This window comes from Talpa occidentalis, unplaced genomic scaffold (genome assembly GCF_014898055.3).
Source record: "Talpa occidentalis isolate TD23 unplaced genomic scaffold, MPIMG_talOcc4v2.1 talOcc4.4, whole genome shotgun sequence".
Classification (NCBI taxonomy): Eukaryota; Metazoa; Chordata; class Mammalia; order Eulipotyphla; family Talpidae; genus Talpa; species Talpa occidentalis.
The window spans coordinates 114,375,658-114,403,155 of NW_023604295.1; the positions used below are offsets into that span (position 1 = coordinate 114,375,658).

Sequence of the window (27,498 nt, forward strand, 5' to 3'; positions counted from 1 at the left end):
GGGGCAAAGGTACTTCTGCCTTCCCCAGAGAGGAGAAGAGATAAGGGGATTAGGTCTTCCAGAGAGAAGTGCAGTATAAACATCAAAAGCAACTTCCACCCACCTTCAGAACCTCTCACAAGAAATAAACTTCTTGCCAAAGACATGGTTTGGAGTGGCAGATTTTTTCTCCTCTCTAGAGGCACCACAAATAAGAGAACTTGAAGGGAATAATTATGGTTTAGTCGAAGTCAGGTGGGTTGCACTTACTCCCTGGACTGGGCTAAAACTTTGGTTGAGCTCCCTCTGCCTCACTTCAGTCAGGATTAATTCAAGCCTTGCGTCTATTTTCATGGCTGCTTATCCCTACTCCATTGAAAAGCTTATCACACACTATCAGGGTGTATTTCATTGGTCCAGCTCCCTAGCCAGATTTCCTGAGGTTGGTAACTAAGTTTGAGTCATCTTGGCTAGCTCCAGCAAACCTAAAAACAAAAAGATTTTTATGTAGGCTACTGGCTCACTCTGTCCTGTACCTCTGAGGAAAGATAACCAGGAAGCTTCCTTTGGGGAAATCTTTTGAGTAGCTCAAAGAAAAAAAGCACTTAAAAAGGAATCGGAGGGTAAGCTCCCACCCCCCGACCCTTCCTGAGGAATGCAATCTCAGCTCGCGCCAGCCTGCAGAGGGCTCCTGCTGGGGGAGTCCAATCCCCTTCTCTCTTCCTCCATTTGCAATCATTATTTATTTATCTTTGGAAGTTGAAGGAACCAGAGCCTGCAAATGGGAGAGACTTGTGGAGCCAGGGAGAGAAAGTGAAGAGGCCAGTGTCTGGGCCCAGAGTCTGCGGCCAACGGGCAAGAAAGTGAAGCTGCTTAAAGGTCATGGTGCTGGAAACGGTGCCACACACACCAGCAGGGCTGGGAGCACAGAAAAAGAGGATGGTCACCTTAGCCCCCATTTTTTTGTTTTGTTTTGTTTTTTAAAGATTTATTTATTTATTTATACATGCACTGGGTACAGTCAGAAGTGCGGGAGGGTGAGAGAATTCACCAGAGCCAGAGCGGGGAGCAGAACAGGCAGACTGACGAAATACACTGCTGAGGGGAGAAGCGGGCGCAGCAGGAGAGGTTTGCGCGCCATGTGGGACTCTCGTCAGAGGCCAGGGATCGAACCAGAGCTGCAGAGGCTGCGGGCAGCTTCGCAACCCAGCGCTCAACCACTGCGCTACCAGGGAGGTCCAGGCCCCATTTTGGTAGCACACTGAGGTAGGGGGAACAGGGTCTCCTAACTGGAACAGCCTGTCTCTTTGCAACAAAGACTCTAGGAAGTGACCCAAAAAAAGTTACTTGTGGGGAAAAATGAGGAGGCAGACACCCAGAGTCATCTTTTTCTCTTCCCTCCATCCACAGCCCTGTTCCTAGCTTGCATTAGAGTCCATCTAAGACTCACAGGCAACTTTTATCCCCCTCGCTGGCAGTCAAGGTCAGACTCTGCCCAAACCACCCATAGAACTCCTGGTGCTCCCTCTCTAACTCACTTTCATGCCACAACTTACATCCATCAACTCGGGTCAGGAAGGGCTCCATTTTTACCCCAGAGAATACTCGGAGTAGCACAGACCCATTCCCAATTTCCCTCATTCCCAGCGGCCCCCCAAACACATAAACACATTTGGGAGGTGGAAAAGGTAAGAAGTCCACCAGATCTGATCAGTCTGCCTTGGCCTTTGACCCCTCCCTGGTTCAAGACATGCAACCCCGCTGGGCGAGGTCACGGGGGCCCAGAGGAGGGGCTGCCAATCTTTAGTCTTTGGCTTGTGTCCTGCAATGGCCTCAGTCAGACCTTGAGAACCCAGGCTGGCTGTGGGAGTGACAGCCAATACCAGACAGGCCCAGCATGTCAGGCGCCAAGAGAGCCGGGTCCCAGCAACCCTAGAGCCGTGAAGTTCAGTCTGAAGCCTGTAGCTCTAGACACATCTGGCCAAGGTCGCAGGTAAATGAAAGCCCCCGAGGCAGGGGGTGCAGGCTGGAGGACCAGCGGGGTGGGGAGGGGGGGGCTTTGTGGAAAGTGATGGCGGTGGTTGGCTTTGAGGTCTAAGAAGGACTTCGTAGACGACAAGCCTGGCTCGGGGGAGAGGAGCGGAAGAGCGAGGGAGTCTAGCCTCAGGACTCTTGCCGCTGACAGGCAGGGCCTCAAGCCCGCTGGCCCGCTCCGGCCCGGGAAGGGCAGCGGCCTGGCTGCGCATCGGGAGGCGCTAGGGCCTCGCGGACGGACGCGCCGGCGAGGGGAGGGCGCCCTCTCTGGAGGGCGGGCGGGGGCTGGCGGCGGCGGGAGCGTCGCGGCGCCGAGCAGCCTCCATCCATGGCACGGAGCAGCGGCGGCGGCAGCAGGAGCCCGGCGCGATCCGCTAGGTCCCAGCCGGGCGCTCAGCGAGCAGGAGACGCGCAGAGGCCCGGCCTCCCCCAGCCCCGGGGCAGCGCGCAGAGGCTCGGACCGCGCCGCCGGGGGCCGCCTGTGCGGCGCTGACAGCCGCGCCCGCGTCCTCCCCGCCGGGGCGCTCGCCGGACATGCCCCCCGGGCGCGGCGGCGGGGACCCCGGGGTTTGCCTGCGCCCAGGGCCCCCCAGCCCGCCCTTGGGCGCCCCGGGCCCCTACTGAGCTCGCCTCCCGCGCGCTCAGGTCCCTCGGACCCGCACTCAGACGGGCTGCAGCGCTGTCTGTCCCCGCGGGGCGATGGGCTGATGGGCGCCGGGGGACGCAGGATGCTGGGGGCGCCCGTGCGTCTGCTGCTGTCGCTGCTGCCGTGGCTACTGCTCCTGTTGAGCGACACTCAGGGCGCTCCCGGCTGCCCCGTCCCCATCCGCAGTTGCAAGTGCTCGGGGGAGCGGCCCAAGGGACTCAGTGGCGGCGCCCCCAACCCAGCGCGCAGGAGGGTGGTGTGCGGCGGCGGGGACCTCCCGGAGCCTCCCGAGCCCGGCCTACTGCCTAACGGCACCGTCACCCTGTGAGTACCCCACGCTGCCCGCCCGACCCGAGCCCAGACTGGGGGAGCTAATGGAGACCAGACGGGAGGGGCGGGAAGAGGGGGAAGAGCCGATATCCCCAGCGCAGTCTCCAGGACAGTTCGGAGTCCAGGCGCCGAGAAGAGGACTTTGAGAGGTAGGGGGAAGATCAGGAGTGGGTAGGGAGGAAGGTGCTTTAGGGGGGTCGGTGCACCCCAGAGAGGAGCACCGCGGGCACCCACTCACCTGCACAGGTGAAGTGGAGTGAGCGCTGGCGTGATGCCCACGCTCCTTGAATTTCCAGGCTGGGCTGGTGGTGTTGCGGAACTCGGGGACTTGAGGTGGGTGGGATGGGGCAAGGCTCAGGAAGGATCGACCCTCGCGGCCCAGTGAGCGGCTGTGGTAGTTAACACCGGGGGCGCGTCGCGGACCCCCGGAACTGGGAGTCTCCGAATTCACCCGGCGGGCCTGTCTCCTCCAGTGGGGGGAGCTGTAGCTCCCCCCCAAGCCTGCCATTCCCGCTTCCAGTCTGTCTTCTTCGGGCAGGCTGGCGCGTGGGCTCGGAAAAGTCTGTCGTTGGGGTGCTGCGGCTTTTAGTCGGAAGAAGACCCTGACATCCCACTTTCTCTTGAGCCCCCTCCCGTCGCGCGCATCCGTGCAATGAGCTCTGTGCTGGCTCCTGCACCCCGTCCTCTCCTTTCCTGCCCGGTATATAGCTTGAGCTTTGACTTTTCTCGATTGACTTGTTGGCGCAAAGATTGCCAGGAAAGAAACCTGGCTGAGGGAAGTCGCCAGCCACCCCCTCTCCCCAGCCTCCTTCCCTCCTCTAATGCCCCTTGTCCTCCAGGGCCTTATTAAGCCCTGATTTGGCTGCCACAACCCTCCTTGTTGGGGGTCTGAAATCCCTGCAGCCTCTGGAGAATTAGCTACCCCTCCCCACTGCCGCGACTTCCCGCACTGACCACGTGCTCGGGCTTCTAAACACATCGTGGGCTTGAGGGTCGGGCCCTAGCGGCGCCCCCTTCCTGTCCTGTCCTGTCCTGGATGCAGCCTACTAGCTGCTTCCCCTTCACTGTTCTCCTGACCTAGTGGCGACTGTTTCCCCACCACCGCTAGCCGGGAGTGGGAGCTGGCTTGCAGTCGTCTGATTGTGTCCAGAACAATACAGTAACTCCTCTGGTTGGGTGGGTTCAGAGGCTGCCCGCTTCCTGACAGGACACACTGGTCAGTCTCTGACGTTGGCCTCCTGGCCCCTGCATGTTCCCTAGCTTGGGGGGGATGGGGGTTGTGGAGGCGCTGTGTCTGCTACCTTCCTCCTCCCAGCAGCTCAGGCATATGGCCATGGCCCGGGAAGGCAGCTGTGGCTGCTCATTCCAGGTCCCTCTGAGTATCCACTGGTGTTGAAGGGTCCAGACAGGCCTGGGCATTCCCCAGCCCACTCAGTTTTGGAAGAGAAAAATGCTTGCTGTGTGGAATAGTTGGGCTGGTGTGTGAGTCCCAGCTGGGCCGAGATAAGTCCAGAAGGGGAATGTGTGTATACTTGATCCTGTGGCTGCTCTCTCAAGCATGTGTGGGACACTGTCTCTCTGTGTATCTGTTTGTCAGGATTAGGGAGTCCTAACATACTGAAGGGGGGGGGGCATTAAAAGGTGGTTTTGCAGAACATCTTAGACTGATTTGGCAACTAATGCTTTCCAGCCATGGCTAATTCCCATCGACGCCACTCCAAGGAAGAGAGGGCCAACCCTTGGTGAGAATACATTGTGAGAGGGTGGTGGCAAACGTGACTGCTGGCTGTAGCCAGAAGAAGGGACCCCTTATGTCTCAGGCCACTGACCTAGCTGGTTTAAGATTCCTTCCAAGGAAGGGCCTCCTGAACTTGACTGGATACCGGCCCCCTCCCCCCTCAGGGACAACAGGCTGGGTGGGCTACAGAAACCCTGAGAACTCGCTGGCCCATCAGCCTGGAGTGTGACTGAATCCCAGCCACCCACGTATTTCTTAGGTCTCCCACTCACATAATACTGATCCTGACTGCTGCCACCCCTCACACCACCCCCTAAGCAGGCTTCTGAAGGGAAAAGAGCCCAAATTCTTCAGGAGAAGATGTGCAATGACTCTTTCTCAGGGTCTAGGCCCCCTATCCCAACCCCAGCATGCATTTTGAGGGAAGAAAAGGTTTGGGAAAAGACTACAGCTTCATCCTGGCTGCCCAGCAAGAGGCTAAGTTCAGGCAAACCTCCATGCCCTCCCACTGCCTCCTTGATCTCCTCAGTACTTTGTGCACACAAATTTCCCCTCTCATCTAACCTGCCACCTGGTGCAAACAGGACTTGAAACAATAGTTTTTACATTGTGGCTTTAACCTCTCTCTCCTCTCTCTTTTCTTCTCTCCAGCAAGGGCCACTAGGTTCCAGCACCCTTCACATACCACTCAGTGCCTCAGGGGACTTGGGAGTCCAGCTTGGGAAGCCTAGCAGACACTAGTGCTGGGATTATTCAGCCAAAGAAAGCTCTAGATGAGATAGATGCCTTTCTGCAAGGTGCCTCCAAGCAGTTCAGAGGCAATGCTGTGAACAATCCTGTTTATCTCTCTAAGAACCCTTCTACCTCCCCCTTATTATCTCAACTTCTGCCTTCTGTTTTTATAGACTAACTCTCCCCACCCTTTACTTTTTCTTCCCCCCACACCCACCCCCCCTTTAATGGATTTTCATTCACAGGTTTTCAGGAAAGCAGAACTCTCAGCTTCCTTCCTGATCCCTCTGTCCCACCCACACTCTCAGTCTTGCGGCCTGGTCCAGAGGGCAACTGTGGGTACCAGTGCTTCTGACCAGAGCAGGAGGCTTCCAGGGCCTTCCCTAAGGGAAAATTCCCAAAGCTGGCGGCATCTTACAGAGATCCTGGCCGTGGGAGGGAGACCCCCATCACTGTGAACACCTACCCTACTCCCCCACACCAGGTGATGAGGCCCCTCTTTCTCAGCTCTGGGAGTTCAAGTGGCAGTGGGGGGAATAATAAGGAATTCCAGGGAAGGTCTAATAATAGATAACTCCAGAAGGATCCTCCTCCTATGAAGATCTCCCCGGACAGCTGAGCAGCCCCTCAGAGGCTATCAACCCATGTTATAAATTCCTAGAACGTCTGCACTGAAAAGGACCCTAGAGATTAGCCAGTCCATCCCTTACATTTTGCAGCTGAGCAAAGTGAGGCCCAGAGGAGAGAGGGCTGACGTCTCACTACTGACGCCAGTGTCAGGGCTAGCTGGTTGAGTTTTGTAGCTTTCTCCTCAGGTAAGGGACTTGCTGTTCACCTGACTGGACTTGGGACCCTATGGATGAAAATGCTACTTAAAAAAAAACAAACCTGTTTCTCCCCAGCAATACCAAGGTCCTTTTGACCTGAGAGCATTCCTAGGCTGGGTAGGTCAGGGCAGGCACAGAAGGGTCACTCTGATTCTCCCAGAGCCCACAGACCCTTGTCTATCCACTCAGCTTCCCATTTCAGTGGGGGGTGGGGAGTGGGGACTGTGGGGGGTGGGGCGCCTACCATGCAGGCTGCCCATATGGGGACGAAGGGGTGTTTGTGCCCCAAATGTGCTTGGCACTGGTTGTGTTCTTTTGCTGGGAGTTTGGTGGGCTTCAGGTGGCCATCAGGGGAGGGAAGGGTTGGAGAGGCCCTGTCGTAGCCCTCTGCAGTGCACGGTCTCAGAGAAGGCATTCTGGAGCACAGACCTCCCTCCCTCGGGCCTCCAGCTCTGGACTGGGCCCTCCCTTCAGTACCCCTCACGCCAGCCACCAGGATCCAGTTAAGGGAATTTGGGGCAAAGTGTGCCAACTGCCATTCACGTAGCCTGAGGGGAGTGGAAAGATGCTGGTGGGAGGGGCAGCCCACGCCTGCCTCCCCACCCCCTTTGCTTCCACCCTCTTTCCCCCATATGGTTCTCATAAGGTCTGGGCTCAGAGACAGCAGCCAGAGGAAGTGGCTGTGTACAGAGAGCTTTTGTGAGGGAGAGGAGGGGGGGAGGGAGAGAGCTCCAGAAAGAAGGAAAGAAAAGAGAGGCAGCAGACAGAGGTGAGAGGGAGCCAGGAGACCCCAACATTTGCCTTCCCAGTGGCAATGTGATGTTGCAATTTCTCAGCTGCAGGACCCCCCAGATGCACTCCTGGGCCCCAAACTCATGGACTGAAGTGAGAGGCTAAGAAAAAAGTCAAGTCTCTCCCTGACTCTTTCCCTCTACCTACTACAGGAGCTGAGGGCAGTCCTGGAAGTCCCTGGCTCCCTCCTGTGCAGGTTGTCAGGGTCCAAGGTCTCAAGGAGACCGTTGGGCAGAGATCAGAGCCCTCTGGGCTGAGTCCTCATTGCTCCAAAAAGACTGGGGAGGCCTTGGTTCTCCAAAGGCAACACATTATCATTCAACCCCTAGATGAGCCAGGACCCAGAATGGCTTATTTGGCCAGAATTATACAGCAGCGTGCCCATGCCCAAGTGCCTTCCTGCTGGCTACTATGGGTCTCCCTTCTGTGGTGGTGGGCAATCCTTAGTCCTGGGGGTAAGTCTGAGAATTTCTCCTAAAGGCACAGGCAAACCAGTGTAATTTGAACCTAACCATAAATTGACCCTTAAATTTGGGGTCGTGTTTGTAAAAGGGAGAGAGTGTTTCTAAGGTTATGCCACATGGGAATCATTGTAATAAGAAGGCTTTCCTGGGCCTCCCCGGTGGCGCAGCGGTTGAACGCTGGGTTGCGAACCTGCCCGCAGCCTCTGCGGCTCCGGTTCGATCCCCGGCTGCTCCCCAGCCACCGGAGGAGGGTCCCACATGGCGCGCAGACCTCTCCTGCCGCCCGCTGCTCCCCTCAGCAGTGCACTTCGGTCCTTCTGCCTGCTCTGCTCCCCCCTCTGGCTCTGGTGAATTCTCTCACCCTCCCGCGCTTCTGACTGTACCCAGTGCATGTATAAACAAAACAAACAAACAATTAAATAAATAAATAAATATGCCTCTATAAAATTAAAAAAAAAAAAAAAAAAAAAAAGAAGGCTTTCCTGAGGGAGAAAAAGTTCCAGCCGCTCTAAGTTGATCTATCTTTCCAATCTGTGGGCTCTCACCAAAGCCCAGTGAGGGGAGGTGAGTCCCCCAGTGCCGCACAGAGTGGCCCAGTACCCCTTGCTCCCCTGGCACACTGAGGAAGAGACCGTTTCATGCCTTCAGTCTCAGAGTCAGAGGAGAGGAGCTAGAAATGTCCTGGGCCCAGGAACCAGAAGGAAAATCCGGTAACTGCTAGGAAGGGGCTGCTCAGAGGGGCTGTTTATTTTCATTCCCCCAGCCCAGCCGCTCTGTTCTATTTACAGCTTAGACACTGACAGGACGAAGCTGCCTCCTCCCCTTCCTTTCTCCTCAGGGGGGCCCCCATCCTTTCCAAACTCCAGAACATTCCTTTGCTTTTAGGACCGGGTGATGGGGGTGGGGGAGCCGAGAGATTGGAGTGTAGCAAACTCGGGCAGCCTCCCAGGACCAAGCTTTCCCAGCCCTGGGAGCAGAGAGGCAGGATGGGGGAGCAGGAGGGTGTACAAGATGGATGGGGCCAGGTGAGGGCCAGGGGAACCAATCTGTCACAGAAGAGCAGGGAACAGGGTGGAGAGAGGGGCCTGAGGAGGGAGTTTCAGCCTGAACTTGAGGGACCAGACATCTCCCAGCTGGAAAGAGAAGGGAAGAGTGAGCCGCTACCTCCCTCTGTATCCCCAACCCCCACTGCCTCCAGGCCTCTTTGTGGCTGGGAACTTTGTGTTCAGGCAGAAAATCTAGACTTCAGGCTCCCAGAGACTCAGTATCCAGGATGGGAAAGGCCATCAAATATAAGGTCTAGGAGTCTCAGTCCAGACCCTTCTTCTACTGAGAAGGAAACCCCCAGAGAGGGGCTGACCTGCCCAAGGTCAAATAGCTCCCAGTCAGACCCAGGGCCCCTCTCCCGGTCAGCCTCTTCCCACACTGACCAGTCAGAGACATCATCCCCTGGGACTGAGCAGGGCAGAGGCACTCATCCACTTCCTCCACGTGGATACATAAGCCAAAAGGAAAAGGGGTGCCCCCACCAATGATAGACTACTGGGGCGGGTGGTACAAAATCACTGTGTTTGGAATCAGACTGACCCAGGAAATGTGAGACCCCTGGTCTCTAAACTTTATTCTCTTTCCTCTCCTGCACGATGACCAGCTTCAGCACGTGTGACCCTAGGGAGAAAAGTGTCCCGAGATGGCTATACCCTAGAGCCAGGTTAGCCTAGACAGGGACAGAGGCCTCTGCAAGGTATTAGGAGTGAACTCTGCCAAGACTCACTGGAGTTGGGATTTAGTGTGGGAACAGTAGATGTAAAGGCAAATTGCCCATGACTCAGGAGAATCAGCTTGTCATGGACTCCTTCCACTATTGATCCCATCTTCCTGGGAGCTGTGCCCCTTCAGATACACATCCATTCATTCAGCCAGCGCCTGCTGGGTCCTAGACCAATGCCAGAAGGTCAGAAATGTCAGCTCTGCCCTCAGGGGCCTTACATCTCACCAGGTTATGGTTCACAAAGCAGGGCCAGCTTAGGGCCCAGGACTCCCAGGGACAGCTTCTAGGGTGGAAAAATTTAAAATCTAATTTATACTTAGGTGTAAAAGACTGGCAGCATGTTGATCCTTTCAGGTTCCTTTTTTTTTTTTTTTTTTAAGTGTTATTTATGCATACAAGAACTGGGTTACAGACTGGAAGTGCAGGGGGTGAGAGGATTCACCAGAGACAGAGTAGGGAACAGAACAGGTAGATCTACTGAAATACACTGCTGAAGGGAGCAGCAGGCCAGACAGGAGATGTATGCTGTGCCACATGGGTAGCTCCCTGGCCGGGGATCGAACTTGTGTTGCAGAGGCTGCGGATAGCTTCACAGTGCTGTGCTTATAACCCTTGCACCACCAGGAAGTCCCCAGGTTTTTTTTCAAAGAAACTTACTTTCTTCATCCAAAAGCTGGGCTTGGCAGTAGTGAAGGAAGTGTTTTAAGGTGTGTTGGGAGTGACTTTCTAGCTTTCTCAGATATATTAATATTGTATTAACACATCCCCTCTACCTCCTTGGAAGTTTATAAAGACAGCATATTTCATTTATGCTGTTACAAATGGAGTGTTACACAGGTCTGAGAACACGAGAAGTGTTTGGTATAGGTTTGAGGAATGAATGAATGAATTCCCAGGTGTGCCTGGTCACAGCAGACTCTAATTCCATGTGCTCAAGTGGGGTGCTGGGGGACCAAAGCCCCCATTAGAATACTAACGACTCACCACAAACATCTGTATCTCCTTTTCTTGGGCTTTTGCCTCCAGATTCAGTCCCAAAGCTGTAAACTCCCTCAAGGTCCTAATTTCTGGTTCTGCCTATTCACCACCAAGACAGGGTGCCCTTGTAGAGAAGTTAGAGAAAAGAAGAAAAGAATACCACGTGTAAGAACCTCTGTGAGATGATTTTCTCTCTTGGCCTTGGTCTCAGCCTTGCCTGGACAGTCCACCTCAGAGGTCTTAGGACATTGCCCTCCAAAGCCTGGGAGGGTGGAGGAGAGCAGGAAGGTCTACATGAATCTTCTTCTTTTTACCAATAAGTGTTCAGAGCTGATTGGACAAGCTTCCAGACAGGGGAAGGGATCACAGTGCAGTACAAGAGTGGGCCAGCAACCTTGCTTATCCCCTCCAACATTTATGTCCCCAGTAACCAGGCTAACAGGACATGAAAGGCAAGAGGAATGTGTCAAAGCAGGGCCTGTGGTCCAGAGGGCACCTCACTTTTGGAGATCTCATCAACCAAACCATATCACCCATGTCCTTCATGAAACATAATATGGTTGCTGATTGACATAGGATGGCATTTGATATTTATTTAAGCATTTATTAATTTCAACTTGTACTTTTTATATTTGAGGCAATGATAATTTGTAGGTATCAGAGAGTTTGTGGGCCCTGTGAGTACGCAAAGGCCTTGGGCCCTGTGCCTGCAGGACAGGCTGCAAGTCCAGCTGTACCTTGATGGTTCCAATGGATTATGGGCCTGAAACATTTTTGGTATCAGCAAGCAGACCTGGCCTATCTTCTCCTAAGATACTGCCAAGGTGTTGGAGACAGATCCTTCTAGGCACAGAGGTCCCAGGTGATGGTCTTAATTCTAGGCTTATACTCCCTGGAGAGACCACTTGGATCCCAGGGACATAAAGTCCTTCCATCTGTGGGAGCTGACATGCATGACTGTTCCTCCATATGTGAGGACTATTTGGTCCTGCAAGTGCTGGTCCTGTGCCCATGGAATGGTGTCCATATGACCCCTACGGGGTCATCTTTGATGTTGGGCTGGGATCTGGTAAGTTCCTGTGGCTGCCCAGAGGCCACAGGGCTTCTCCATAGACGCCAGCCACTCGCTCCCTTGGCTTCCAGCCTTCTTAGTGGTAACTCTGCTGGCTTCTCCTCCCTAAAATAGGACCCTAGCTAGAGAGAGTTCTGGAATGGACTCAGTATGCCCCCTCTCCCTTGGCCAGATTTCAGATGCTGGAGTAGAGAACAGGGGACTCCAGGGACTGCTCCCCCTTCCTGTGAAAATTTGATTTTGGGGCGATAGGAAGGAGAGGAATGTGGGAAACAAGGATGCTGAAGATGCTGGGCTGGGTGAACCAGAGGCCATTGGGATAGTTAGTGTGGCTGGGACAGAACCCACCTGGCTGGCTCCCTATGTAGTTGCAGGGCGAGAGTTTGGTGGAGGCTGAGGAAGTGTCTGTCTGGGTTTAAAGAGGGCTAAGTCTGGCTCTGTGTCCTGGGGCTGGATAGAAGCGTGGGGCCAAGGTTCCCTCCTTCCCTGCTTGACTGTTGGGGCCTCCCTGCCCATTTTCCTCCCAGGAGAGCCTAGTGCGGTGGGAACATTTTTCTTACCATTGGATGAGACTGTGTGTTTTCATCTACCCCACTAGAAGTCCTGTAACTACCAGCTTCCTACCTGCCCATTACAAGGCCAGAAACAAGCACTTTCTGACCCAAATCACTGCCCTCCAGACCAGACTTACAAAGGGCACCAAGAACAATGGAGGCCATTCTCTGGCTAATCCAGGTCTAAAGCAAATCTCCTCAGTCCTATCTAGGCTATTAAGGCCAAAAGATCCACTTCTAGGTGTTTGGGAGCTTGCATCATAGAGATATTCACCTGAAGTCTGTCCAAGAACTGGAAACACACACACACAAACAAAAAAAGAACTGGAAACACAGCAAGAAGGGGCCCCACTGGTAGAGAGAATGAAAAGTTGTTTGCTTAGTGTCCCTGCTGTTGTGAGTGGGTTGAGGGGGGTGGGCAGGGGAGTTAGAGACATGCTGTCTGCAACAAGAAAAATTCATTTCAAGATTTTCAGGGCTGGAGTTTGCACAGGGCTAGCCAAGCTGGAAGCATACTGCAGTTGACACTGTCCCAACTCTGCCCTCTAAGATTCAGCACAAGAGGCTCCCAGAGAAGGTGGGGCTGGCCTGCAGGGGTTCCAGATTCAAGGTAGTGAGGGGTGAGACACCAAGAGTTAAGTTGTTCTGGGCCAGAGGCTTGTCCTTACCTGCCTTAGGGGCTGGCTGGTTCCATAGTGCATGAACACCCCCAACCCCACCACACACACACACACACACACACAAACATGCATACACACTACCCCAGTTGCTTCAGTATTTTTCAATCAGCCCAAAATTCCTCCTGGGGAGTTGCTGACAACAAGGAGACTAGATAAGTGTTAAAGCCATGAGTTCTGAGTGACTCCTGAGTACTTACAGTGTGGCTACTCTGAACTGAGAGGTGCTGGAAGAATATAACACTCACATACCAGATTCAAAGTCTTTGGTATGAAGACTTAGTACCTCCCCCAAAAAACAAAGACTTGGGGAGGGAACTATCTCAATATCTCATTAATAACTTAATATGTTTTTTTTAAAGATTTATTTATTTATGCACACAAGAACTGAGGTACAGGCCAGAGGTGTGGGAAGGTGAGAGGATTCACCAGAGACAGAGTGGTGAGCAGAACAGGCAGACTAACTGAAATACACTGCTGAGGGGAGCAGCAGGCGAGTCAGGAGAGGTCTGCTGCGCCATGTGGGTAGCTCCCTGGCTGGGGATCGAACTCGTGCTTCAGTGGCTGCGGATAGCTTCATAGGTTGTGTCTTAACCCTTGTGCCACCACGGTGGCCCAACTTTGTATGTTGATTACATGTTAAAGTGATAACATTTTGGATACATTGGGTTAAATAAAATATATGAGAATTAATTTGATTTAAGAGAATTTAATCTGGTTATTAGAACATTTTATATATTTAAAAAATTTTATTCAAGTAACACTGGTGTATAATGTTATATATAGGTTTCAGATTATAACATTTTAAATAAATAACTGTATAGACTAGGTTATGATGGCCACCAAAAGTCTAGCTTCCATCTTTCAATGTACAGTTGGCCCTAAGCTATCTACCCTCCATCCCTTCCCTCATGGTAAACACTATTAGGTAGAATATTTTAAATTATATATGTGTGACTTGCATTGTGTTTCTTTTGGGATATGTGAAAGCTTTGGATATATATAAGGCATTAAAGGGTTAAAGTCACAGAGTCTGGATAATGTGGGGTACTCCCCAACACCACCTCTACACCTATCCAGACGGGGTTCTCAGAGTCCCAGGTTTTCATCTCAGGGATTTGGGAGTTTGAGATTTTTTTTGATTTTCTCTCTTCAATGATCTCTAAAAATTATCTTTTGCAGATAATTTTGAGATAATATTTATTAAAAGGGGCTTTCATAGTATAAGACTTTCATTTCTAAAGGCAGGTTTCTCCAAAGCAAAACAAAAACAAACCCCTAGATTCTGATTTCAGAACTGAGGTTACCAGAGGGGTGGAGGAGAAGGGAAAAAAGTGTACAGGGGGCTCAGGGGACGGTGGAGGAGTATTAGTACTTGGTGGTGGGTGTGGCGTGATGACACACACTTATAGAGGTGTAAACCTGTACTCCTAAAACATCCACAGTCACAGTGTTCTAAACCAAAGTTACCTCAATTTAAAAAAAAGAAAGAAAGAAGTGGGGGGAGTCAGAGGTTCTCAAACTGGAATTCTCTCACATTCATAGGACATGCTTTTTTAATAGCTCCATACTCAAGTTTAAAAACTAATGTTCTCAGGGCCTCCCCGGTGGCACAGCGGTTGAGCGCTGGGTTGCGAAGCTGCCTGCAGCCTCTGCAGCGCCGGTTCGATCCCCGGCTGCTCCCCGGCCACCGGAGGAGGGTCCCACATGGCGCACAGACCTCTCCTGCCGCCCGCTGCTCCCCTCAGCAGTGTACTTCGGTCCTTCTGCCTGCTCTGCTCCCCGCTCTGGCTCTGGTGAATTCTCTCACCCTCCCGCGCTTCTGACTGTACCCAGTGCTTGTATAAATAAATAAATAAATAAATAAATAAATAAATAAATAAATAAATAAATAAATCTTTAAAAAAAAAAAAAACAACTAATGTTCTCAGACCTCCCCTTCATGGATGGTGTGGTGATACACCAGCCCTTGCCTCTAACCTCTGCATCCCCCAGTTCTCCCTATGCCTGACTCCCATCAACATCCCCATCCTTTCCCCTCTCCTGCCCCCCAAACCAGGGAAGGGGCAATCCCTGGGAGAGATGAGTTCTCCACCCCTTCCCAGCAACTCAGAAAGCCCCCCTTCCTCTCCAGCATCCATCCTGGCCACTGTTTTCATGAGCCCCTTAAAGATGGAGTAATTGAACTGTCAGTTGTCTGGGGTCCTCTTACCACCCGTCTTAGTGTATCACCCACCCACTGCCAATAAGTTTGGGGGCAGATCTCTGTGACAGCCCCTCTTGCCTTGTCCCCATGCCCTTTCCTCTCCCTAACTGTCCAGCCCAGAGGCTGTGCACTTGAGAAAATCCTTTTAAGGCCAGCAACTTAAGCCTTCCCAGGTTCACCACTAGGAATAAAGAAGGGAAACCCTTTGCCTCAACACAGGATAGGCAAGAGTTTCAACTGAGGCTCATTAAAGGTTTTTAATAAACAATTAAGTCAAGGAATGAGTCTGCTGTTGGGGCTGGCACTCCCTCCGCCCTCCTCCTCTACTGGAATTCCTGGTAGAGAAAGGCTGAGTGGGTGGATGGAGTGGGTTCAGCCAGTTTGGGGCCTCTTCCTCCTCCCCTAAACACAAACGTATAAATAAACAGAACTCCAAGAGGGCAGAAGCAAAGACAGAGAGGCCTGAATTTCCCCAGGCCCAGAGCTCTATCAGTTTTCTGTCAAGGCTGCTGACAGGCTTGGGAGGCAGGACCTTGGGGTGATGGGCGCCTTTGCTGGGTAAAGTCGCTTCCACGGAGGTCCTCTGCTCACAGAAGGAGTGTTTGAGACCTGGCTAGGCTTTCTGCTCCACCAGCTGAGCCTCGATCTAGTTCAGGCCCTCTTGCCAGAACTACCCTCAAGATGTTGGGCTGCGGGCTTGAGCAAGACAGGGCTATGGAGAGCAAGAAGGGGCCACTATGGGCTCAGTCCCAGGTTCCAAGGTGTAAAGGGGACATTGCAGTGTCAACCTGCTCAGCCCACCAGCACGCAGAGCCTTAAGTCAGCAGGACCTGGGTAGGTGACAAGTCTGACTTGGGGCTCAAAATTCTGCCTAAACCATTCATTGGCTCCTGCCTCTAATCTGGAGCAGAAGGTGGTGCCGCTGCCTTGCACAACCTCAGGGGGCGACATTTATACAGAACACCGCATGGCTCTGAGGGGCAAATGGATCCCTCTTCCATCTGTACTTTCCAGTTTCTAACGGCATGTTCTCCCATTTGTTCTTTGTTCCTTCAGGCTCTTGAGCAACAATAAGATCTCTGGGCTCCGGAATGGGTCCTTCTTGGGACTGTCCCTGCTGGAGAAGTTGTAAGTGTTGGGGCAAGATGGGTGGAGGTGGGGGAGGGTGGCCATGGGCAAGAGGGCACTCCAGGGAGGATGAGGGACCCCACAACCTGCTGGTTAAGCCCGGCGCAGAGTCACACCCAGGGTACCTGCCCCAGACTTGACCACAAGGGGCCGAGCAGAGAAGGGCTGGTCTGGAAGAGAGAAACCTGCACTTCATAAGGACAGCAGAGGAAAGAAGGGAAACCTCACTGCTCCAGGCATGAATGGGGCCTAAGAAAGCTCATTAACGCTCCTTAATGAGCAATTAACTGTGAGGTCTGAGCCCCTTAGCTGGCCAGAGGCCGCCTGCTCCTCTCAGCTGGGGGCCCAGTATAAAAGGGCAGAAAGAAGCTACAAGTGTGACTGAAGCCTCTTTCCTTCTCTTCTAAAAACAAATCAATAAACAAAGCCTCCCTGAAGGGCCAGAGCCCTGGGCTGAAGATGGGGAAAGAATCATATACAAACTCCCCCACCATACCCCCACCGCCCCAGTTTAGAATTGTATCCCCAGCAGCGTCCCAGGTTGGCCTTGACTCACAACTGCAAGGGCCCTACCAGCCTGAAAGAAACTCCTTCGGAAGTTTCAGACTGAACTCCTGATTCAGTCACCAGAAATTCACTTAACCTGCCAAGTTCTGGAACTTGAATCATCCCCTCTAAATTCCCCATTCAGTTGACATGTGCTCCAGGAGCAACTTTGGGTGATATCTCCTCCATGGAAGACCAGGCCTCCCATCTTCCCCAGAAGCTGATTCCTGCTTCTCCAATCCAGCCCCCTCTCTGCTCCCACCCTGCTAGGCATTCCCAATGTCTCCAGCCTTGTCCCTTCGAATGCCATCTTGCCTAAAGGCTTGGATCAGTGAGAAGAAGGATACAAACAAGAAGCAGAAGCGATCAGTCTAGTGGCGACTGCAAACAATGTCATACATACTAGAAAAGTGCAGGCTGAGGTTTCAGTAAAGTCCAAAGGAGGGGTCAGTGACAGCTAGGAAGTTCAGGGATGATAGAAATGCAATATCTACATGGCATGGCATTTAGTTCCTTAGCTATGACAGCAGCCTGATGAGGTGGTCTCTATCATACCCATTTAACAAGAGAAACCCTCTAAGGTAGTAGGGAAATGATGGCCTGGCTGGATAGTGGGGGTGGGAAGGAGCCAAGCCCATGTTTGGGGCAGAGGGCAGAACACGTTGTCTGGTCTGGCATGCCGGTGTCTCTGGATGTCGACCATGGGGTATGCACACAGCTCTGTGACTAGGTCCCTTGGACCATGTGCTCTGCAGCTCACGGACAGGGTGGTCCAGACAAGGAGAAAGGGCTGCCACCAAGTAGCTATTTGGAAGTTTCCTTGGGTTCCAGCGAACAGGGAAACCTTTTATCTCTGTAAGAAGTTAAGCATTCGGGAGCTCAAGTTCCTACATTCAGCCCAGGCTTGGTCTTAGAGGGCTGAGTGGCAGGAAACCAGAAGCTCCTTCCAGGGATCTTTGGAGGAAGACAAACCGCAGATGCATCCAGCCCTTAGCCCTGCCCCACCCGACCAGTCAATGCCCAGTCACGCTCTCTCTTAGCATGAGTGTCTCCACGCTGAGCCCCTGACATGTTCCCATCTTTACCCTTTCACTCTATCAGAATTTTCACTTTATCAGAATAGGACCCTTTCCCTGCCCTTCCCACCCATGCAAACATACAGCATCTGACTCCTCTCCCCAGCCCCCTGCAGTCCTACAGCAGGCAAATTCAAAGCACAGGAAGCACTTGAAGAAAAGTAGGAGAATAATCGTGGAATCATGACCAACTGCTGAGTCAGGTGATGCGGAAGGAGTGCAGAGCATGAGAAAGTATGAGAATTCCAAATCCTGAGTGTGAGCGCCTGCTGTTAGGAATCATCCTAGCCAGTCCTTCTCGAGGTATTGATTGAGTCCCTTCTATGTGCCAAGCTCTGTTCTAGGCATTGGGAGTGAACCTTGTAGACCAATGTGTACCCTTAGGAACTTGTCCTCTATTGAGGGGACCCAGAAAACAGCAGATAAATGTGTATGGTGTCAATATGTGCTGCAAAGAATAAAAAAACAGGGCATAGAAGGCAAGGGTGGGGGGTGGCAGCCAGGTCAAGGAGGGCCTTGATGACATGGTGTCTGATTTGGAGACCCCAGGGAGGGAAGAATCTAGAGGGGCAGAAAAAGCAGTGGGGGAAGGCCCTCAGGTCCTGTGTGCTAGTGAGTTTAAGGAACAGTAGGGCAGTGTGGCTGGGAAGTGAAAAGAGATGAGATTAGAGGGATGCAAGGGTGGGCGTCAGGTTTGGAGCTTCAGTTTCCTCATCTGTGAAAAGGAGGGACAGGATGATTTGTAAGGTACAGAGTGGACTTAAAAATCTCTGCTCTCTGGGTGTGTATGTGATACCCAAAAGTACTGCACGGGAAAGTAAAGATTAAAGAGCCAGTGATGCAGCCGGGATTTCTAGCAAAAGGGGCAGAGGGGTGTGCTATGTTTGGCAGATGCCCACACTTCCCAGGAATGGAAAGGCAGTGCAGGGACTAGAGGACCCCAGTATCTTCAGCCTGACTGGTCACAACTCTGTCAGTAAAGATTCTCCAAAGAAATAGAACCAATAGACTGTATGTGTGTGTGTGTGTGTGTGTGTGTGTGTGTGTGTGTGTGTGTGTGTGTCTTTATATAAATATATAATGGTTATTTTACTTTTTTTTTAAAGGTTTATTTATTTATGCATACAAGATCTGGGGTACAGGCCAGAGATACAGGGGGTGAGAGGATTCACCAGAGACAGAGTGGGGAACAGAACAGGCAGACTGACTGAAATACACTGCTGAGGGGAGCAGCAGGCTAGACAGGGAAGTCTGCTGCACCATGTGGGGTGCTCTCTGGCTGGCCGGAGATCGAACTGTCCTTCACAGGCTGCAGATTTCTTCATAGTGCGGTACTTAACCCCTTGCGCCACCAGGGAGGCCCTTATTTTACTTCTTTAATAAAGAAATTTATTTTAAGGAAATGACTCATAAGATTGTGGGGCCTGGCAAATCTGCCATTTGTAGATAGGCCAGCAGGCTGGAGCCAGGCGGGAGTTGATGCCGCAGTCTTGAGGGTAGAATTTCTTCTCTAGGAAACCTGTTTTAGTTCTTAAGGCCTTCAAATGATCAGCCAGGGCCCACCCATACTATCGAATGTAATCACCTTTATTTAAAGTCAACTGATTGTAGATGTTAACCACATCTGCAAGAAACCTCCAGCAAGCGAAATTAAAATTTGATTATGTCAGTGGGTGCGGCCCAGTGGACATATATAAAACTCACCCTCATAACAAGTATCCCAGGGGTAGGGACATCTTGGGCCTGTCTTAGAGATGCTAATTCATCAGATCGGTGGAAGGGGCCTGGGAATTTTTTACAAGGTATGTAGGCAATTTTCATGTTCATCTGGGGTTGGGAACCAGTAGACCAGATGACCCCTAGACTGTGGGCCTATTCATCACAAACAAGACGCTGTGGCCTGGCGTGCGGTTGGTACTAGGAAACACTGATCTCTCTGTCCTGTCAAGCTCAGGCATCCAGGCTCGGGCAGCCAAGCTCATGGCAGCTTCACATCCCACAGTCCATAAGCAATAAGTCCTGTGGGAGGATTGGGGCCTGGTCTAACAACTGAATTAGTAGATCTGGGCTGCTCCAGAAAACACATTGCCTCCTAGAGCTAAACACCCTCTGACCTCTGAGAGGGGTCATCTGTAAATGGTGGGGAGTAGGCTTGTTAGATCCTCTTTTTTCAGGGCAGGGCTCTGAGGCCAGCAAAAGAATGCAGAGTAGAGGTCTGTATCCCCCCACACTCCCCTTTGTGTCTCCCCATTTTCCCCTCTGTATCCCCTCCACCCTCCTCTCTGTATCTCCCCATCTCCCCTCTGTGTTCCCCACTCTCCTTTCTATATCCCCCACCTCCTCTGTGTTCCCCCACCCTCCCCTCTGTATACTGCTACTGCTCAGCATGGAAAGCAATTTGTTGCCTAGAGAAAAACTCTGGACTTGGGGAGGCCTGGCGATGATATAGGACTCCACTTTGGAGTAAAAAGAGTCCCAGGATTGAGAGGTGGGATCCACCTCTCATTTACCTTCTGGATGTCCATCCAAGTCTGGTTCCTCCCCTGGAATATGGGGCAGTGAATGACTCCCCAACAGGTGGTCATGGGGAGGGATGAGTTCATTGAGCAAGAGAGACTGGGAAGGTGTTTGCTTTCTATAAGTAACCATTCCTTCTAGAAAAGTTCTATGTTGCAAGATGATGTAGCCAATGCCACTCACTGGATAGCATTTGTCAAGTTCCCAGCCGTGGGCAGGCAGTTATGTAGTTGAAACACGCCAGGCCAAAAGTCCTGGCTGATGCCTCATCCTCTGGTCCCTCCTGTCTGCCTAGACACCGCCCCCTCCCCCACTACCACCACCACTGCATTCAGCAGGGAGAAGGACCCCAGACTTTCCAGGACCCCGGGAGCACCCGATTACAGTGAGAAGCCCCCAGGCCTGGAACCATGACGGCCACAGAGCATGTCTGCAAGCAGAAGAGATCGAGGGAGGAGTCTGGGCACGCATGCGTGTGGATCTGTGTGGGTCTGTGTGGCTCTAAGGAGAAGCACACCCCCAGAGGCTTGTGCGCTAGGAGGGAAGGGCCCAGGGAGGGAAGCCTGGTCAGCCCCAGGATGATTTGTCATTGCCTAATGAGATTAATGAGCCCCGGGGGCTGGTATGCAGCAGTGCTGGGGTACTCATTAGAAGCAGATGCTCATGGGAATGATAGCAAGTGGGGGCTGTGGGTGGAGCGAGCTCACCCACCAGGTGGTTTCCATTAATCTGTGGGTGGGGCCAAGAGTAAGGCAGCTGAGCTCTGTTCCCCCTCCCTTTCTCTCCCTTGCTGACTCTATGAGGAATGTGGCAGACTGGCTGCCCTAGGCTCTGACCAGCTGAGGGCCAGGGAAGGGAGGCCTGTGTGTTGGGGAGAGCCCCTGGCTTGCTATTGTAGCCCCAATCTGGCACCGTGTACATGCTCAATAAATACCTGTCGGACATCAGAGACAAGAAGGGCCAGAGGCAAAGGAGGGGGAGGTTGGCTTCGACCATCTAGGATTTTCTCCCGCCTCCAGAAGCTCTCCTCCTCCTCCTCCCTTACAGCCTCTATATCTGCGGGGGTGTTCTGACCACTGCTCAGCTCACCCTAGATTTCTAAAGAACCCTGGAAGTCCTGGAGGGCCCAGGGAAGACGGCTCTGTGGCCTCCTAACCTATAATTTGGTTTTCAAACCCATGAGCAGGGAGGTTTGTGGGGACCAGAGGGAGCCAACTCTGTGCCACCCCACCCTGTTCAAATGTGTGTACACGCTCACACACCCAAGCACAATGTCATACAAACTCACTCACATACTCACTCTTAACAACTTCGGTGAGATATAATTTACATACCATGAAGTTTACCCATTTAAAGTGTATGATCCAATGGTTTTAGTTTATTTACACAGTTGTGCAATCATCATCATTATCTAATTTTAGAACATTTTCATCTTCTCCAAAAGAAAACTTGAATCATTAGTTACTCCCCATACCTCCACCCCCTATTTCCCAGCCCTAAGCAACAGCTGCTAATCTACTTGCTGTCTCTATAGGATAGCCTCTTCTGAACATTTCATATACATGGAATCATGTAATTAGTAATCTTTTGTAACTGCGTTCTTTCACTTATGTTTTCCAGGCCCATCTATATTATAGTATATATCAGAACTTCATCTCTTTTTATGGCCTAATAACATTCCATTGTATGCTACATTTTGTCCATTCATTCATCAGTTAATGGACATTTGGAGTGTCTCACTTTTTGGCTTGTTATAAGCAGAGCTGCTCTGAATATTCCTGTGTGAGTAGTTGCGTGTATGTTGATTTCTCTTGGATGTATACCTAGGAGTGGATTTGCTGGATCGTATGGTAACTCTACTGCCAAAGTGTTTTCCAAAGTTATCATACCATTTTATACTCCCATCACTATTGCAAAAGCATTCTAACCTCTCCACATCTGCACCAACACTTGCTATTATCTGTCTTTTTGATTACACCACTTTAGTCCATGTGAAGTGATATCTCATTGTGGTTTTGATTTGCATTTCCTGAATGACTAATGGTTGAACATCAAGCATTAATTGGTCATTTGTCTATCTTCTTTCAAGAAATCCTTTACAAATCTGTTGCCCATTGATTCAGCTGGGTTATTTGAGTTGTAAGTGTCCTTTATATGGCCAATCCTTTATGGGATATATGGTTTGCATATTTTTTCCCATGGGTTGGCTTTCACTTTCTTGGTGGTGTTCTTTAAAGAGCAAATTTTTAAATTTTTATTAAGTTCAGCTTATCAGTCTCTATTATTGCTTGGGCACACCCACATGCTTACATACTCAGCTTCCTGAGCTTCTATTTTCCCAAGAAAGGTCCTAGGGTATGATTTGCTCCCAAGGCCCCCCCTCACCCTCAGCTTCTGCCTTTGAGGACTCTTCTCCTGCATATTGACACAGATTCAGGGAGAGGGGCATGCCCAGAGTCAAGGGAGCTTGGTCTGGGTTGGTGAGGGGGCCTGGGGAGGGGAGGCTCCTTCCAACACTGCAACTTTTCCGGGTTCCAAGACCAAGGCTCTGTCTTGGGTTTGGGAGTCAGGGTACTGGAGATTGCACATCAATGAAATATTTGTGTGCCCTCATGACCTCACCTAAGAAATGAGGGGATCAGATTGGACAATCCTTAGAAAAGGTTTGCAACCTGGACTCCATAGTCCTCTGAAATTGTATGCACAATCCTGGGTATGGCAGTAGTGCCAGAGTCTTCACCAGATTTCCAAGGATGCACTGAGCCGGATAGGTACAGACCCGCCAACCAATAGGGTCCTGATAGCTCCAAAAGGTAGCTAAATTCTACAGTGATATTTCCTTCTGCCCCTAGGCGGGTACAGCACTGGAGCTGCTTCCCTTACCTTAGGGATCACGAGGCATTGGCTGCACGTAGCCAGACCACCCAGCTGTCAGAACTCAGCACACGGAGCAGCCCCTGGTCTGTGCCCTCCAGAAGTGAGTGTACTACTGAGGACACTCAAGCAGTCACCTCTGGCACCCCTGATGCCACTCTACTGGTATGAGGCAAAGGGGAAAGAATGCCAACACGTGGTGGCAGCTCCCCTCTCAGAAGGCCCCGGCATGGCTTTGGGCAGCAGGAAATCCAGGGCAGGAAACGGCTGGGGCCCAAGCCACCGCCTTGCTCCCATCTGCAGAGCATCAGTGGGGGTGGGGGTTCTCCAGGGGGGGCGGGGAGGAAATGAGAATAAACACAAGTGAGCAGAGAGGGAAGGGGGGGGGGGTTGTGGCCCCAACCCCTTGGCAGCCCATGAAGGGAAGTGACACAATGAGGAATGTGTTTCCCTCTGCCTGTCCCCTGCGTGGGGGTGGAAGGCAGAGCCCTGAGAATGGGCAGACCCCAACAGGGGCCAGGGGGCACATGCTGGAATAGCATAGGAGGGGGGCTCTGAAGGCGGGGGACTGGGCAGCAAAAGGGGGGAGATAGGCAGGAAGGGCAACCCTGAGTAGGCGGGGCACTCATCCGGCTGTCTCTAGGCTCCACTCTGCCTAGGAGTTCTGGGGTCTTCAGCTTCCATGTTCCCTGACCCACCTAGCTGTGGGGCGCCATCCCTGTATGCCTGAGTGTGGAAGCCACCCCTCCTCTAGGAAGCTGACCCCTTCTGGTGACTGTGGCTTTTTTGTCAAGGGACTCAAGATCTTGTAGTCCTTAGGATGAAAGGGTACTGTGGTATGAGGACCCCTGGCCATGGATCAGGCTTAGCAGAGAATTCTAGTTCTCTCCCCTCCTCCTCTCATGTTTATGTCCCCAAGTGAGACTGTTCAAAAACAGGCCCCCTGGTGGGACAGCACCTCCCCATCCTGGACACCCATTTCCTCTCTCCCCAGCAGGGAGCTGGCTCAGTTAACCCCCTCCTGCCCATAATCCAGACATGTCCCCGAGGCGTTGGCAGTTAGAGCCAGGAGCATCTGGCCTGGGGTTAGCCAGGCCTTGGAAAGCATGTTAACCTACACATTTCCACCGATCTTCTTCCTGCCATAGCCCCTTTTGACAGTTTGATTGCAGGAGTCCCCCATCCTCACTGTCTGCCTCATGGATTCCTGGGTGCTAGGATCGGGGTAGAGTAGATGTTAACACTCAGGGAACAAGCAGGGAGGTTGCAGCCCCCTTCCAGGATCCCAGGAGGGGAGGTCTCCGGGTTAGGTTCTCTGGGGCCGCGAGCCTGCTCTGATTTGGCTCAGGAACCCATGGTCACCTAGGCATCTCTCCCCCTGGCTATGCCCAAAGAAAGGACGTGAATAAGGAGAAAGGCAGTGCACCCGCACTCACCATGGTAGTGAGTAGTAGTTCCAGAGAGCTGCCAGTCTGGTGTTGAGCTGGGGGCCAGATGGACAGCAGAGGGTCCTCAATGAGCAGTAATTGTGCCCTCAGCCTTGCCCCCGAAGTTCCCTGAGAGGTGATGAAGGAGAGGAAGAGGTGCACCCTGGACATGTGATTGAGTTTGAGCCAGATGAGACAGACACTACTCTAACAACTTACCTGTAATCACTCTTCCGGGTTGGTGGCCCTTGGCCCCAGGAAGCCCTGGGGGTAATGCCATCTTCTGTCCTGTCCTGCTGGAGCTCAGCCCAGAAGTGGTGCTTCCTTCGCTCAGCACTGTAGGAGACCCTGAAGGTTGGGGGGTAGGAGGTGTGTGGAAGGAAGGTGGGCAGGCCCCCTCAGCCTCAACTCCTCATCTGGAGAATGAGGGGCAGGTCGAGGTGGCTTCCAGCCCCGAGGGGTTGGAGATCCAGGAGAGCAACCAGTGGTCGTCAATGGCCTGCTTCCTCACCTGCCATGTGCGAACTCCAGAGGGACAGAAAGCTGTACAAACACCTCTCCACAGCCAGGCTCAAGATTCTACCTTTGTATAGAAATTCACAAAAGAAATTCACAAAATTGGGCCTCCCCGGTGGCGCAGCGGTTGAGCGCTGGGTTGCGAAGCTGCCCGCGGCCTCTGCAGCGCCGGTTCGATCCCCGGCTGCTCCCCGGCCACCGGAGGAGGGTCCCGCATGGTGCGCAGACCTCTCCTGCCGCCCGCTGCTCCCCTCAGCAGTGTGCTTTGGTCCTTCTGCCTGCTCTGCTCCCCGCTCTGGCTCTGGTGAATTCTCTCACCCTCCCGCGCTTCTGACTGTACCCAGTGCTTGTATAAACAAAACAAACAAACAAGCAAATAAATAAATAAATAAAACATGCCTCTATAGAAAAATAAAAAAAAAAAAAAAGAAATTCACAAAATTCTCAAATGACTCTCAACAGCCCTAGGAGATGTTTAGGACACCTGGGAGGTGGAAGGCAGTGGAACGTGCTCTGAGACCTCCCAAGCTCTTTGGGATTCTGTGTCTTCCCTGCCATCTCTCTGGCCAGTGCCCCTTGGTAGTACTAGAAGAGACCAGTCTAGGGGCAGGCTTCACCATCAACCTCCGAACTAGCACTGAGGGGAGTAGGATTTACTAGGAACTTAAGTTTCCAACACTGGGGACAGTGAGGCAAGGTCCCAGGGGAGCGGTGTGGACCCCCACACCATGGAAGAGGTGTGAGAGCCTTCCCACTTGCCTCCCACAGGGACCTGAGGAACAACGTCATCAGCACAGTGCAGCCAGGCGCCTTCCTGGGTCTGGGGGAGTTGAAGCGCTTGTGAGTGGCATGTCCTGCCCCCAAACCTCCCAGCCCTCCCCTTGCCCCTGGGGAAAATCCGCGCAGCTCCCATAAGCACCCACCCACCTAGTCACCCCACAGTTCCTACTCTCCTGCCCTAGCCGCCCCTCCCCCCATACAGCAGATTGCCTGGGATCAGACAAGTGAACATTTCCACGCCCATCTCCTGTTTCATCCTGCTCCCCACACAAGCCCCAGCCACACGCATGTCCTGCATGAGAGGGTCCAGGCATTTCCATGTGGCCGACTCGCTGAGGTTGTGTGTGTATCTCTAGAGATCTCTCCAACAACCGGATTGGCTGTCTCACCTCCGAGACCTTCCAAGGCCTCCCCAGGCTTCTCCGACTGTGAGTGAGGGTTGGAGAGGGGGGAGGGGAAGTGGAAAGTGCACCCCAAGGAGGGCTTGGGAGGAAGAAGACAGCACCAAGCCACGACGGATTCTTGCACGCTCTTCGCTCCCTCCCTCTCTCCTCTGGCCTCAGGAGATCCTGAGGTCTTATCTCACTGTGTCCTGCTCCCTACAGAAACATCTCTGGAAACATCTTCTCCAGCCTGCAGCCTGGGGTTTTTGATGAACTGCCAGCCCTTAAGGTTGTGTGAGTATCCTTTCCCCGCCTCAGGACTCAGATCCCTGTTCCTTCCCTGCCCAGGAGCGAGACCATCGTGACCATCATGTCTGAGTAGGCAGGACTGACAGTGGCTGAGATGCCACCCTGTTTGCTTTCCCAGGATTGTGGGCAGTGGAGGTGATGCACACACACCCAAGCATGCTCTCTCTAGTCTCAGTCTTCCTTCCTGGGGCTCCATCCCCAGCCCATACATTGTGCCCCCCACTACTCCATGGCTCCTGTACCCACTCTGCAGGGACTTCGGCACCGAGTTCCTGACATGTGACTGCCACTTGCAATGGCTGCTGTCCTGGGCCCGGAATCAATCCCTGCAGCTGTCGGAGCGTACACTCTGTGCTTATCCCAGTGCCCTGCATGCCCAGGCCCTGGGCGGCCTACAGGAGGCCCAGCTTCGCTGCGGTGAGCCAATCCCTACCCTACCTAACTTCTCCAGGCCTTGCCTGCCCCTCCAGTGCCAGATTCCTCCTGAAGGGCCCCCCACTGGCTCTGCCTTAAGTGTTATTAGGGAGGGGTACACCCGTTCTTCAGGGCATCCTTCCCCTCAGGTCCCACTGGGGGCTGGCCCTCCCTCAGTTCTAAACTTTTCATGGGGCTGCTTCTTAGTTTATGTTTTTATCTGTTCCCACCTCTTTTTTTTTTTTAAGATTTATTTATTTATGCATATAAGAACTGGGGTACAGGCCAGAGGTGCGGGGTGGGGGGTGGTGACAGGATTCACCAGAGACAGAGTGGGGAGCAGAACAGGCAGAATGACTGAAATACGCCGCTGAGGGGAGCAGCGGGCGAGTCAGGAGAGGTCTGCTGCACCATGTGGGTAGCCCCCTGGCCAGCCAGGGATCGAACTCATGCTGCAGAGGCTGCGGATAGCTTTATAGTGCTGTGCTCAACCCCTTGCACCACCAGGGAGGCCCCCTGTTCCCACCTCTTGAGGTGACAAGTGTGCTGTGGAAATGAACACTTTTATTTAACATAACCCACCCACTCCTCTCCTTTGCTCTTATCTCTGGAGACTTTCTCTTCCTCATTTTCCAACCCAGCTGGCGAGGGCCCCATGTGAAGGGGCCAGGCCCTAGTCCTGCTGAGTTCTCCCATAAGCCTGTGCATCCAGGTCTCATCACTGGTGT

At 52.6% G+C, this 27,498-nt stretch overlaps 1 protein-coding gene across 1 annotated transcript in view; it reads left to right on the top strand.

Moving 5' to 3' along the window:
• The first annotated feature begins 2,337 nt into the window (after positions 1 to 2,337).
• ADGRA2 (adhesion G protein-coupled receptor A2) overlaps positions 2,338 to 27,498 on the top strand; it is a 36,686-nt gene continuing 11,525 nt past the window's right edge. Inside the window, exons 1-6 of the mRNA XM_037526040.2 lie at positions 2,338 to 2,983; positions 15,857 to 15,928; positions 25,653 to 25,724; positions 26,021 to 26,092; positions 26,270 to 26,341; positions 26,610 to 26,773. Of these exons, the coding sequence (XP_037381937.1) occupies positions 2,721 to 2,983; positions 15,857 to 15,928; positions 25,653 to 25,724; positions 26,021 to 26,092; positions 26,270 to 26,341; positions 26,610 to 26,773 (715 nt within the window). The 5' untranslated portion in view covers positions 2,338 to 2,720. The remainder of the gene's footprint in view (positions 2,984 to 15,856; positions 15,929 to 25,652; positions 25,725 to 26,020; positions 26,093 to 26,269; positions 26,342 to 26,609; positions 26,774 to 27,498) is intronic.